At 43.8% G+C, this 13,417-nt stretch overlaps 1 protein-coding gene across 1 annotated transcript in view; it reads left to right on the forward strand.

The window, feature by feature from the left end:
* MBD2 (methyl-CpG binding domain protein 2) overlaps nt 1–13,417 on the forward strand; it is a 55,357-nt gene that overhangs the window by 31,593 nt on the left and 10,347 nt on the right. Inside the window, exons 3-4 of the mRNA XM_010854809.1 lie at nt 10,845–10,935; nt 12,207–12,384. Coding sequence (XP_010853111.1) covers nt 10,845–10,935; nt 12,207–12,384 — 269 coding nt within the window. The remainder of the gene's footprint in view (nt 1–10,844; nt 10,936–12,206; nt 12,385–13,417) is intronic.

Here is a 13,417-nt window from a genome sequence, read left to right on the forward strand (position 1 = left end):
TCTGAGTTCAATTCACCCATTCCAGTCCATTTCAGTTTGCTGATTCCTAGAATGCCGACATTCACTCTTGCCATCTCTTGTTTGACCACTTCCAATTTGCCTTGATTCATGGACCTGACATTCCAGGTTCCTATGCAATATTGCTCTTTACAGCATCAGACCTTGCTTCTATCACCAGTCACATCCACAGCTGGGTATGGTTTTTGCTTTGGCTCCATCCCTTCATTCTTTCTGGAGTTATTTCTCCACTGATCTCCAGTAGCATATTGGGTATCTACTGACCTGGGGAGTTCCTCTTTCAGTATCCTATCATTTTGCCTTTTCATACTGTTCATGGGGTTCTCAAGGCAAGAATACTGAAGTGGTTTGCCATTCCCTTCTCCAGTGGACCACATTCTGTCAGAACTCTCCACCATGACCCGCCCGTCTTGGGTGGCCCCACGGGCATGGCTTAGTTTCATTGAGTTAGACAAGGATGTGGTCCGTGCAATTAGATTGACTAGTTTTCTGTGAGTATGGTTTCAGTGTGTCTCCCATGGACGGAGGACCCTGGTAGGCTGCAGTCCATGGGGTCGCTAGAGTTGGACACGACTGAGTGACTTCACTTTTCACTTTTCACTTTCATGCATTGGAGAAGGAAATGGCAACCCACTCCAGTGTTCTTGCCTGGAGAATCCCAGGGACGGGGAAGCCTGGTGGGCTGCCGTCGATGGGGTCACACAGAGTTGGACATGACTGAAGCGACTTAGCAGCAGCAGCAGCCCTCTGATGCCCTCTCGCAACACCTACTGTCTTACTTGGGTTTCTCTTACCTTGGACATGGGGTATCTCTTCAGGGCTGCTCCAGCAAAGCGCAGCTGCTGGTCCTTACCTTGGACAAAGGGTATCTCCTCACCACTGCCCCTCCTGACCTTGATCATGGAGTAGCTCCTCAGCCCTCCTGTGCCCGCACAGCCACCGCTCCTTGGACGTGGGGTCGCTCCTCTCAGCCGCCGCCCCTGACCTCGAGCGTGGGGTAGCTCTTCCCAGGCCCATACTTAGCCATAAATTCATCCCCCAAAATTTGAGTGTCTCGCATCATGCTCTTGACAGAGATGAAGACTGTGCAAGTTAAAATTCATGTAATGATTAGATTCTAAAGGTAACTTTTGTTTCCTCTTTACAAAGTATTAACACTTCTGTCTTCAAGTACTTTAAAAGGTTTATTACATCTTACACATTTTAAGTATCTTCTTTCAACAGAAGAAAATGCCTACAGTCCCATTTCTTTGACAGTTACTATCAGGAGTATTAATTTGTTGCTTAACAGTGATAGAAAATACAGAAACATACAGAAAACCATCATAAAAGGCAAACTTCCATAAGTTTTCTGACAGCAGGCGATGGCAGCAGGGAAGTAAGGCAGAAGAGGGTTGAATCAGGAATTGGGTTTGTTAATTAGAAGGTTACTGTGACCTTGGGCAGGTCAGATAACATAATATTAGGAGTAGAATCCAGGTTAGAAGGAAGGAATGGAAGATGAGGAAATAAGAAAGTTTCTCCCTTAGTGGAAGGAAGAAGACAGGTGGTTTGAAGGAGATGTAATAAAATAAGGGCTTCCCAGGTGACTCCGTGGTAAAGAATCCACCTACCAATGTAAGAGACATGGGTTCTCTCCCTGGGTCAGGAAGATCCCCTGGAGAAGGACATGGCAACCCACTCCAGTATTCTTGCCTGGAGAATCCCTTGGAGAGAGAAGCCTGGCGGGCTGCAGTCCATGGGGTTGCAAAAAGAGTTGAACATGACTTAGTGACCAAGCAAAAACAATAAGTTAAATAAGGACACTTTCTCTGTTAGCCGTGTTCCAGTGTATCTGCCCCATCAGGGGAAGAAGCCCGAGGAGAGGAAGGAGTAAACTGGGACGTGTGAGAGAAGGATTTGGGCATATCTATGGGCAGGATCAGAAGGAGGTGTCAGGTGTAGAGAAGACCTCAGAAAGAGCAGGATCCAGGAGACAGGAGGGAAGTGACGGAAGGGTGAAGTGGTCCAGGGGTGGTCTCCAGGGCAGAGCGGTTTGACTCGTTAGCGATTTTAGATGAATTTAGTTTCATTATTGAAATCTCGGTGTGTTTCTTTCAAAAGGTAACAGTCATGTTTTAAGACAAGGTATGAAACGTATATGAAGATCTGAGTTTTAAGTTTTCATCTGGCTCAGTTTGGCAAGATGCTGTTTCCCTGGACTTTTAATTTGGAATTGTCTGGGCCCTATGGATAGCTACATACTAAGAATTTACGAAAGTTAAAATGGTAAAAATCAGCTCATGGTTCTGTTCTGTTGTTGTACCTATACTTGAGCATCTGAAGTCATTCCGAATGGAGCTATGTTGTTCTTAGTCATCAGTGATGTCTTTGCACACACGTGTATTCTCCGATCCTGTGGTTATAACAGGGAACTGCCTCTAAAATCTGTACACACAGATGCTTTTCACCTTACAGGTTGAGATATAAAATATCATGTTTCGGTCGTTTGGAACTCCACATCTTCCAGTAGAAATGATCATTATAAGTGGTTCTAGGGTCCCAGACCAGCCCATAAAAGACCATTAAGTCTAAAGTGAAAGTGAAAGCGTTAGTCTCTCAGCCAGGTCCGACTCTTTGCGACCCCAGGCTCCTCTGCCCGTGGGATTTTCCATGCAAGAATAGTGGAGTGGATAGCCACTCCCCTCTCCAGGGGATCATCCCTGATGATCCAGGGATCGAACCTGCATTTCCTGAGTGTGTCTGAATTATTGCAAAAAAATAACTACTGCTTATAGCCATCTTTTTATCAGGAAGCGTGTTCAATTTCAGCTCTTTCGGTAAGAAGTGTTTCTCACACTTCTGCTTTATCTTGCTTACCCCCTGGCTGTCTGGCAGTGACAGAAGGGGCTCACAGCCCCAGGCCACTTAGTTCGGTTGTGATAAGGCCCAGGAGTCAAGAGCTGGGGCAGAGACTCCGGAAGTGGAGGCAGGAGCTGGCCGGGGTGATTTGTGTACCAAGGGCGGCGTCTCCTTTCTGTTTGAGCTGTGAGATCTGGGCCCCTGCCACTGCAGACCTTCTGTTCTCCCGTTCCCTTTCTCTTTCTCTGGACCCCTGGTTCTCAGCCAAGCCTGATTTTATCCTCCCTGTCCCAACCACAAATACCCTGGGGAAATTTGGCAGCATCCAGAGACACTTTCTGTTGTCACAACTGGGACAGTGCTACTGGTATCTGGTGGGCATAGACCCCAGATGTCGCTAAACATCGAGAACCCAGAATTATCCAACCCTATGTCAGTAATGCCAAGATTGAGAAACTCCACTCTAGGCCACTGCCGCTGGCTTGAGGTTTTGTTTTCCCCCTTTTTGCTTCACTGCAGAACAGAAATGTAGTTTGTTTCCAGGTTTTCTCTGACCTTCTGTTCTTGAAACAAGCTCAGAGCCCTTTTGAAGTTTTTCTATTTTTCTAAGGGCTCTGCTCTCATCACAACATGGAAGTAGACGGGGTAAAAATAACAAGGAAATTACAGTTTCAGGAAAAGCTTCCATGTTATCCACTGGCCTTTAAATAGAACAAACTTCCCATCCGTCTTTAGATTCCGTCCTTCCCCATTGTGGTCTCGTCATTCTCGTCATTCGTCGGGTTTCCCCTCTTCCTGCCGTACAGCTGAACTGCTGAGTCACTGGCAGGCGGCCTCTCCGCTGTCCAGATGAGGAGCCACAGTGGGGAGGAGAAATCCTTGGGCTGCTTTGACGAGAAGGGAGGGAAAGGTTCATTTGTTATTGCGTAGATCTGGCCAGAGCGACTTTCTGTTGTCCTGCTTCTTTTAAGGAAGTCACAGAATGAGATTACACCCCGACATTTCCCTAGGTACCCTCCGCAGCACAGGGGTCTCCAGTCTCTGCTGGTCTTGCCTCCTTCCCAGCCTGCTCAGTACTACCACCTCTTCTGGCTTCACGGACTCGTGGCCCAAGCACTCACTTCCTAGGGCTCCGTGCCTGCTCAGGGGCTCTGCTGTCATCGTGAAATGATCATCAGGGTTTCTGAACAAGAACCTTCTGATTCCATTTTGTACAGAGCCCTGCAACCTGTGTAGCTGCTCCTACTTAATAGCGTTCTCCTAGCTAGCCTTAGGCTGAGAGGGAGGCAGAGGGGCTTGCATGAGAAAAGGAAAGGGAAGGGTTTTAAGATACTTAGAGTATCAAGAAAGCACCCCCACTGAAACTCGGCCAGAGGAGCAGATCGGAACAAAGGCCATGCCTCAGTCTTCATTTGTGGATACGTGCCTTTCAGAGCCAACTCTCTTTGCTCTGTTTATATGTATTAATTTTAATGCATAGTAGGTGCTATGACGTGATCAGCAGTGTACTAGAGGCCATGGGCAAAAACCAAGTAGTAAACTGCTGTTTGCTGTCTAATGGTTATCTTCAAGTATTGATAAAACCTCCTCCTGTCCATAACCATTGAGATTGCTTTTATCATCCCATTCCCTAGGGCAGGAAGCCAGAGCATATTGTGATAGTTGTCTGAGTTTATAAAGCTAGTGAGTGACATAGCATGGATTTGAATCAGGGTCAGTCTGACTCTGAAGGCCAGTCCCAGTTCACTCAGCTTCTCAGAAGTTCAGTCTTCTGCCCTCCAGGCTGGCTCTGAACTTGAGGTCGTGAGCATACGTGGCAAGTCAGTTTCTTTTCATTGGTGATTTTTTTTTTTTTTAAACACTACACAGTACTTTTCAAATGAGATCTAATGGTGGATGAAAATGTATGTTTGATCTAGATGCTTTTCCATGTGTTTATGAGAAATCAATATTTGCATAAAAGTAACCTTATACAGTATTATAGAAAAAACTCAAGCCTTCCATTCTATATGCTTCATAAAGCACTCCATCTCTACTGTTTCTTGAAACATCTGCTGACACTCCATTGTTAGTGTGACTTCTCAGAAAGTGCTTTCTTGGAGTAGAAATCTCGCTCTTTAATTTCTATCCACCAAATAAACAAAACGGGGTGTTCAAATGTCATTGATATTCGCAATTAATTCCGAGAAAGCTAATTTGTAGAAGATGTGTTTTATACCAGTTCTTCAGTTTTCATCATGTGAGCTTCTCCTACGTCTCTTTTGAGATTGTTGTAAAAGTCTATGCCAGCTTTAGCCTAAATAACATGACACAGATGGCTTCTTAATTCTGCTTGAGGAGGAGCGTGGCCTCGGCACGGATCGCCTACAGTGCACAGTTAACACAGCATCACTTCGTAGGTAAATGGATTAAAAGCAGCCTGATAATTTTCTCAGCAATTACTGGTCTTTCGTCTGCCTTTGATTTCATGACTAGAAGGGTCTTGGGCTTGTTAAACACAGAGCCATGCATGTAAATACTCTTCTAGAGCTTTCATTTATTGAGATGAGGACTGTCTAATCACTGACTTGGGTTTTAATTCCAGCTGCACCCCTGGTCATGCGCCTTTGATGAGTTACTGCGAGGCGGTGCTGATAATGTCTTCTTCAAAACACTGTAGGAAAGACTAACCGAATTCTGTATGTGAAGCCCTGAGCACAGTGCCAGGCTGGAGGGAAGGGCTCGATGGGTAAGCGGGAGTTGTCGTCCTCCTCCTCTTATTCCGCCAGGGGAACGCGCCTGGGCACAAACAGATCTTCGGGCGAGCCCTGTCTCTGCTCACCCCTAAACAGTTCGGTATACTCTTAAATATGCTTTGACATATCCTCCTGCAACGAAAAACAGAAAAGCAAGTATCTTCCTCCAGTTCTCTGCTAGAAGAGGATAGTGTGATACGTTTTTTAATCGTCTAGCATGCTGCATGCTGAGTCGCTTCAGTCGTGTCCGACTCTGTGAGACCCCATGGACAGCAGCCCACCAGGCTCCTCTGTCCAAGGGATTCTCTAGGCAAGAATACTGGAGTGGGTTGCTATTGCCTTCTCCGTCTAGCAGAATCGGGAATAACTCGGAGATCTCGGTGATGGGGTACACAGCCTCGTGTGTGCACTGCCATGGTCTCAGCACAGACCAGACCAGCCTTTCTCAGACCAAGATCCCCCGCGTCCCTCAGAGTTACCTAAGACACTTGTAGAATAACATAAAACCAGCTCTCTAACCCAAGACCTACTGAACAGAATCTTTAGGGCTGAGGTCTCAGAACATGCCTGTACAATAAGCCACCCTGGTTATTCTTATCTGTAAAAATCATCTAGAAAGACTGACCCACACTCTCTGTCTCACCTCCTTGCCTTTGCTTAAGCTGTTTCCTTGGCTTGGAGAAGTCTTTCCTCTTCTATAGAATTCTTAACACATTTTTTCAGAGTTGCCTCTTCCTAAAAGCCTTTCCAGATTCTCCCAAATTGAAGTTAATATTGTATCTTCATTATTGCGGTTAACACGTCTCCCTTCTAGAGTTTTTCTAGAAAACAGTTTCACCAAACAGTAAGCAGCTAGTGGACAGTGATTGCCGGCTATCCTAATAACCATCCCCAGCAAAATGCTTTGTATCTAATGGGCACTAAAAGAGCATCTGCTGAATTTGGATCGATTCTCTACTTACTTTTTCCCGGTAAACCATTCTGTTCTGACATCCTCCCAAGAGCACAGGTTCCTTCAGAGTATGTATTATTAAGCTCAGGGTGGTGGAAGATGGTCTGAATAAACACGATCAGCCTAGACAGGGGCGTGTGTGTGTGTGTGTGTGTGTGTGTGTGTGTATGTGTATGTTGTGATGAGTTGTTTGAGAGATCCCTGTGTCCTCATTTTCATCTTGGATATCACTTGTAAGGTATTTGTCCAACATGCAGCCATTAAGAAAAGAAAATGGTGTAGTTGTATTCTGGGTTGGTTGTCCTTTCAGGAAGCAGATTTGATCATTCACCAAAGTAGCAGCTTTCACCGTCCACCGTCACGCTTGTCCTCTGGGGCCCTTATATAAAGTACGTAGAGCAGTTGTTTCCAGCAATGTCATAGAGGTACTTCCTACGGTCATGAGGAACAAAGGTGTGGAGATGAGCTCCACTTTCTATTAAGATGGTTTCCTCAAAGCTGCACTTTCCCTGTCAGTGACATTTTAGATACTTTTTTGGTTTTGTGTGATTGTTAATCCTATCCTATGCTTCTCCATCAGCTTGTTGGCCGGTTAGGGTGTTGCCCAGACCATTGGCCCTAGAAAGTACATATGGGAGCTCTCCAGTTCTCTTCTCTACTGCAGGGTGATATCAGAGGAGGGCCTGATCAGTGGGGCTTAGGGAGGGATGTACTCACTTAGAGTGAGAGCACATTAAAGAGTTTCTCCAAATATTAGATCACTGGTCCCTAAATTACGTTGATTATTTGACCTCACACCAGGCAGCAAGCTGAAGCTGAGAAAATCATGGGATGTGGCTGGTGAAATCAGATTTTCATCGGCTCGGTTAGGATTTATGAAAGTATGGTGGACAAGACAACTGTCCTGGACAGAGGACTCCTTTCAAATGTAGGGAGCCTCGTCCTTTCCATATTTCTGTCTCAATTTCTAATGTTAATGCAATAGGAAGAACTTCAGATGACCACAGTCAGTTACCTAGTAATACATAAACAAGGAGATCTGAGACCCTAATGTCAGGCAGAGGAACACCCCTCTCTTTCCCTGAACCCCTCCAGTTCATTCAGAGCTCTAAAGTGACCAGAAACAATCAGGAAAGGTCACTGCATTTGGTGAGAGGAGCTGATTAACCTTTAGAGTAAATGTAGTGGAAATTCATGGAATAGGGGGTAGGATAATACAGTTGAAATGGGCCTGGGAGAAAGGAGATAGTGCAAATTGATTGTTCTTTGAGCAATTTGCTTGGAAAAACAAAAAAAGAAAATGGTAATTATATCAGCTGGATAAAGTTTGTATTTATGGAAAAAAAACCAAAGTACAGTTCCAGCACCCCCAAGGAATCCCCTTGTGCTGACCCCTTGCAGTGGGATCTTCCCCCCAGCCCTGACTCCTGGCAACCACCCTTATAGTTTTCTTCTTTTTCATACACATTCATTCATACGGTATGTAAAAGACTGGCTTCCTTCCCTTGGCCTAATGCCTGCTTGATACAAGTTTTACACATATTTTAAAGTGCGAAGAACCCCTTCTTTCCAGAACAGAGCAAATAGGGACCTGAGAAGATGGACGTGAGAAGGTGGGTTAGGGACACACTGAAACGTCAGACGAGCAGCTGAGCAGCTCCCCTGGCTGAGCGTGTTAGGGCTGAATGCCAGGCGGGGAGGAGGCGGGGAGGGCAGTGGCGACCTTGGCCGGTTAAATGTCTTCTTTTCTCAAACCAGCCTGGATTCCTGCTCTGACCTTTCCCACTTCCCAGGGAGTAGGGGGTGGAAGAAAGACACACACACGTATACACACTTACACATTCAGAAATACGTGTGCCTTCGTTTTCACAGTGTAAGCGCTTCATTTACAGAGAGGTCATCAACCTGTCAGGCTCAACTTCAGATTTTGTTGAGGGCTGTCTGATGATGTGTAATGATACCAGGACTTGCAATCTAGAGCTGTATACTTGTTTCTCAAGCCAAGATTTATTTTGCAAAATATTTCATTCCAAATTTGTGTTTTCCTTCAAAATAATGGAAATTTAAACATTAAAAATTATAGAAGGTAAAAAATTTAACTTTTGATATCTAGAATTGGGATTTTTAGATGTAGTTTATTACTAATCATCTCTGTATGTAGTTTTCATAATGTTTTTGGTAGTGTTGATTTATTTTACAAACTAAGTTATATATATAATTTAAAAATTATAATTTATATAATTATAAAATTATATAATATAAAACACTTACTAATCTCATACTCACTGACTCTCTTCTTCACTTTTTCATTAGGAATTAACTGCATTTTAATTTTTGTTGGGTTTTTCTCCCCTATAGTTGTGATATTCAAAGCATAGATGATTCTTATTTCCCCAGAAGAGCAGGCAGACTTTCTCAGGACATTTATCACATTCATTAACTATTACTTAGAAGAACTAACTCCTTCTCCCTCATGATGGTTAATGGTTAATGTATTCATGTCCTTGCCCACATATTCTGCTGCTGATATAATTTATATGGAGGTATATGGAGATGTTAGCATATACTAAAGGTCTTAAAAGGACAGTAAAGAAGTTACTCTTGGTGCTAGCACTGTGGTTATTATATAATCTAAGCTATTACTGTTCTGCCATAAATAGAATTATTTTACTGTATCTTCTCATTTGTCCGGAAAGATGCTATTTGACGCTTTTCATGTATCCAGAAGTTAGAACATAAGCTTGGAAGCCCTCAGAGTACTCAAAAATCTGTTAAAAGTAAACCTAATAAACCTTATGCCTACTGTGTGATAGGTGTTTGTATATTTTGCTTTATTTAACCTCCACAATCATTGTATGTAACAGTCATTCTTGCCTCTTCCACAGAGGACATTGAACATCTGAGGTTACAGAACTGGTCCAAGGTCATATGTCTATAGCTGGGGTTTCAACTTGGGTGCATGTGTCCCTCAGGATCCTGACTCTGAGCCCGTTTATTCCCACATCAGTCATTCACACAAATATTTTTTCAATATTTACTATATGACAGGCCCCTGGGTATCCAGGATTAAAGACAGATTTATCAAATTCCTAAGGAATTCCTTTATCTGCTTTTTGGACTGCAGTAAATATGAAACAGAGTAGAAAAGAGATGAGGCTTGAGGACAAAGACACTCTCTATCTTATCCACTGTTGCATTCACAGGCCAAGTAGAGCACATAGTAGGAGCTCAGTAAATACATTCATATGGATGAATGACATTAATGACGAGTAATACCCAACTGGGCTTCCCCAGTAAAGAGTTCTGCCACTTCAGGAGACATAAAAGACACAAGTTCTATCCCTGGGTTGGGAAGATTCCCTGGAGAAGGGCATGGCAACCCTCTCCAGTATTCTTGCCTAGAGAGAACCATGGACAGAGGAGCCTGGCGGGCTACAGTCCATAGGGTTGCAAAGCGAAGGACACAACTGAAGTGATAGAGCAAGCACGCACACAGTAGCCGACTAGGAGAGAGAATTAAGTGTAGAAGGGATTTAACATCAAGCAGTAGAACTGTCCTGGCCTGCTCAGTGTATGAACAAGCAGTTGCATATCTCGCTAGACCCATGGGGTAGGAGGAGTCTTCAGCGTGTTCACTGATGCCAGAATGATGCCCTGGGGCACCTAGTGACTGAGGAGACCCAGGCTCTGTACCATGGAAGGAGAGGCACTCATGAATGTGGCATCCTGTTTAAAAAGCAGGGAAGTATGCAAAACATTTTAGAAAAGTTTCCATAAAAAATGGCGTTCGTTCCCCTTAAAGTAGGCCAAAGGGCTAAACTTCTGTGTCTTAGAAAAATCACATAGGTGGAGAAATTGTTTCCCTAACGCTTTTGGATAAAGAGGTATTACATAATACAGTTTTTCCTTTTCCTGATAAATTGTAACATTAAATTTTCATGCCAAATGAACCTTTGAAGAACTCAAGTTAATACTCTTTGGAAGATACCTTATGTCTTCCAAAGGACTGTTATCTATTTAGGACTGTATCTCATGCATAGCACATAACAATCTATCAGATGTAACAAGTGAATAGGCTGCCTAGAATGACAAAGCAAAGTTTTTTGAGTCATATAACTTGAAAGAATTATGATGTGTTGAAGTCATGTTTGAAGTATCATTTAGCTCTTTGTAAGGAAAAAAAAATGGGGACATTAGGGAACTACTGATACGATTTCAATTTCATTATCCAGCAGCATCCATGCACTGCTTTCTTGTCCCGAGAATGTATCTATTAACAGTGATGTTTTGCCTTACAGCTTTTCTGGGAGAAGAGGCTACAAGGACTTAGTGCATCAGATGTAACAGAACAAATTATAAAAACCATGGAACTCCCTAAAGGTCTTCAAGGTATTCTCCGAGTTCAGTTGAGCAGTCCCTGCTGCGTGCCAGGCTCTGTGTCGGAGGCAGTGGAGGCAGACGTGATGAGGGTGACAGGTCTTTGCTGTGGGGACTGTTTGCCTCGCTGGGTGATGCTCCCCTTGGGTTTTAGTACACCCAGAGGCAGTGTGCCTGAAACACTTTGTAGGTTGCAGAACGCTTCCGGGCGGTGTCTTACCTAAGTTTTTTTTCTGTGTGTACCTTTTGGCTTGAGGTTAATTAGGCTCGTCATGTAAATTAATCCATGTTACGTGTTTAGACCCAAATGCAGCCTAAGTGGCAGACCATCCCCAGCTTCCTGCTCGAAGCCACATCAGGCCCCAGCACTTGCTTTTTTCTCCCTTCCTCTTATCAAAAGAACAGCCAGCATCTCTAATCCTGTCTCTCCCTCCGTGACCGGCTGCTGCAAGCCTCAGATGCCCATGGGTCCAGTAACAGGAGTGAGCGGGATCCGGGGTGGAGAACTCAGCTGCTGGCATGCCTCGTGGTGTCACACGTTCACTCCAAGTTCTAGAGAAGCATTAGTTTTTGAGTGTTACAACTTTGGCTTCCAAATCTTGATACGTTGCAAACCCTCCTAATTCCTGGTTAGAGTAGTGTCTTATCGCTCTGTGCCCTTGGAAATGATTGCTTTAGCTGGTCTAACAAGTTTCAGATGAGAAGCAGTGAACTTACACGTAGCTGTGGTTCCAGCCTCCTAACGTGCAGACAGGGGTACAGTTACTAATCCTATTCATGTGGGTATTTTGTTAGTTGAAAAAGCTGTTAAAGGTGTAGGTACAGCCTACTTGCATTGGCTTTTCCTTTGAAATCCCTGCACAAGAAAGAAATGTTGAGACATGGCAAGCTACAGGGAAAACGTTCCAGGACCCTAGGGACACATTAATAGGGATATTTGAATGTAAGATGACTTTAGAAGGGACTTAGATCATTAAGAATAATTGACCTTGCATGAGGAAATGTAGCCAACTTTTTAAGACGTTTAATACCCTGGAAATGTATTTTTAAATTCTGTTTAAGTTTTATTAAAATACTCAAGTATTTGGTTACTATTTCCTTAATGTTAATTCTTTGTTCTTGATAACTAAGTAAATGTGCTGTTATCTTTTGCTGCTTTGGCTTGTCAGTTTTAAATAGCTGATCTCAGATGAATATAAAGATAATCAGTTGTTTTAGGCTCCACAAGGTTTGCTCAGCACAGCTAGAAACGTCCTGGAACTGATGCATGTTTCTGATTGCAGGAGTTGGTCCGGGTAGTAACGATGAGACCCTTTTATCTGCTGTCGCCAGTGCTTTGCACACAAGCTCTGCACCCATCACAGGGCAAGTCTCTGCTGCTGTGGAAAAGAACCCCGCTGTCTGGCTGAACACATCTCAACCCCTCTGCAAGGCTTTCATTGTCACAGATGAAGACATTAGGTGAGAGCAGAACATGACTTCAAAAAACTTGTCTCCTACACTTGATACGTTTTTTATTGCTTGTTAGGTTCAGTGCCAGTCCTAGTAAGTGATGACCCTTCTTGGCAAAGCTGGCATAAAACAGATGATACAGGATGTTTTAAAACAAATGCATGCTGGAAAAGGTAGCATTGTATAAGGTGTATCATCCTGATTATCCCCGAAGGACAGAGCAGTCGTACTCTCTCCACGTGATTTTTGCGGTATCTTATGCAATCTGGGTTCTGCCTTTCTGCTCTGAAGAGTCCGTGCATTCACTTATGCCTGTTCTGATTGCTGTCTGCAGTAGCAGATCATTGCTGTGCTGCTTTGAGTTCAGTTGTGTTTTCAAAGTTCAGTTTACTTATCTTGATTTTATTGATCTCACATAAACTCAATTTAGAGATTGATTTATCTCTACTTCACTTTGTTTCAAGTAAAGGTTTAAGGTGGCTCTGAAGAGACACACACACACACACACACACACACACACACAGTGAGACACATATGTACATACATCAAGTGAAGTCAGATGAGAAGCAAATGAGAAGAAAGACAAAGCAAAAGGTAAAGCTATTATGTAAAACAGCCAAGAATGAGAAGCAGACACAAGCTGCATCCATTAACATCTTTTACTCTTTCTACAGCTGGGCCGCGAATTAGGTTTATAGCAGCAGATTATGAAGGGGAACCGTATCTCTCAGATAGATAATGCCCAAGGAGTATAAGCAAGCCATTGCTCAGGAGAAACAGAACTATTCCAGATACTAAAACCACACAGAAATTCTTACATGGGATTTATGGATTTCAGTATTATTCTTTAGAATGATTGTAGTTTGGTGGTGGTTTAGTCGCTAAGTCGTGTCCAACTCTTGTGACCCCATGGACTGTAGCTGGCCAGGCTCCTCTGTCCATGGGATTCTCCAGGCAAGAACACTGGAGTGGGTTACCATGTCCTCCTCCAGGGGATCTTCCCAACCCCGGGATCAAACCCGTGTCCCCTACATTGCGGGCT

This window comes from Bison bison, unplaced genomic scaffold (genome assembly GCF_000754665.1).
Source record: "Bison bison bison isolate TAMUID 2011002044 unplaced genomic scaffold, Bison_UMD1.0 scf7180017864349, whole genome shotgun sequence".
In the NCBI taxonomy this organism is placed as follows: Eukaryota; Metazoa; Chordata; class Mammalia; order Artiodactyla; family Bovidae; genus Bison; species Bison bison.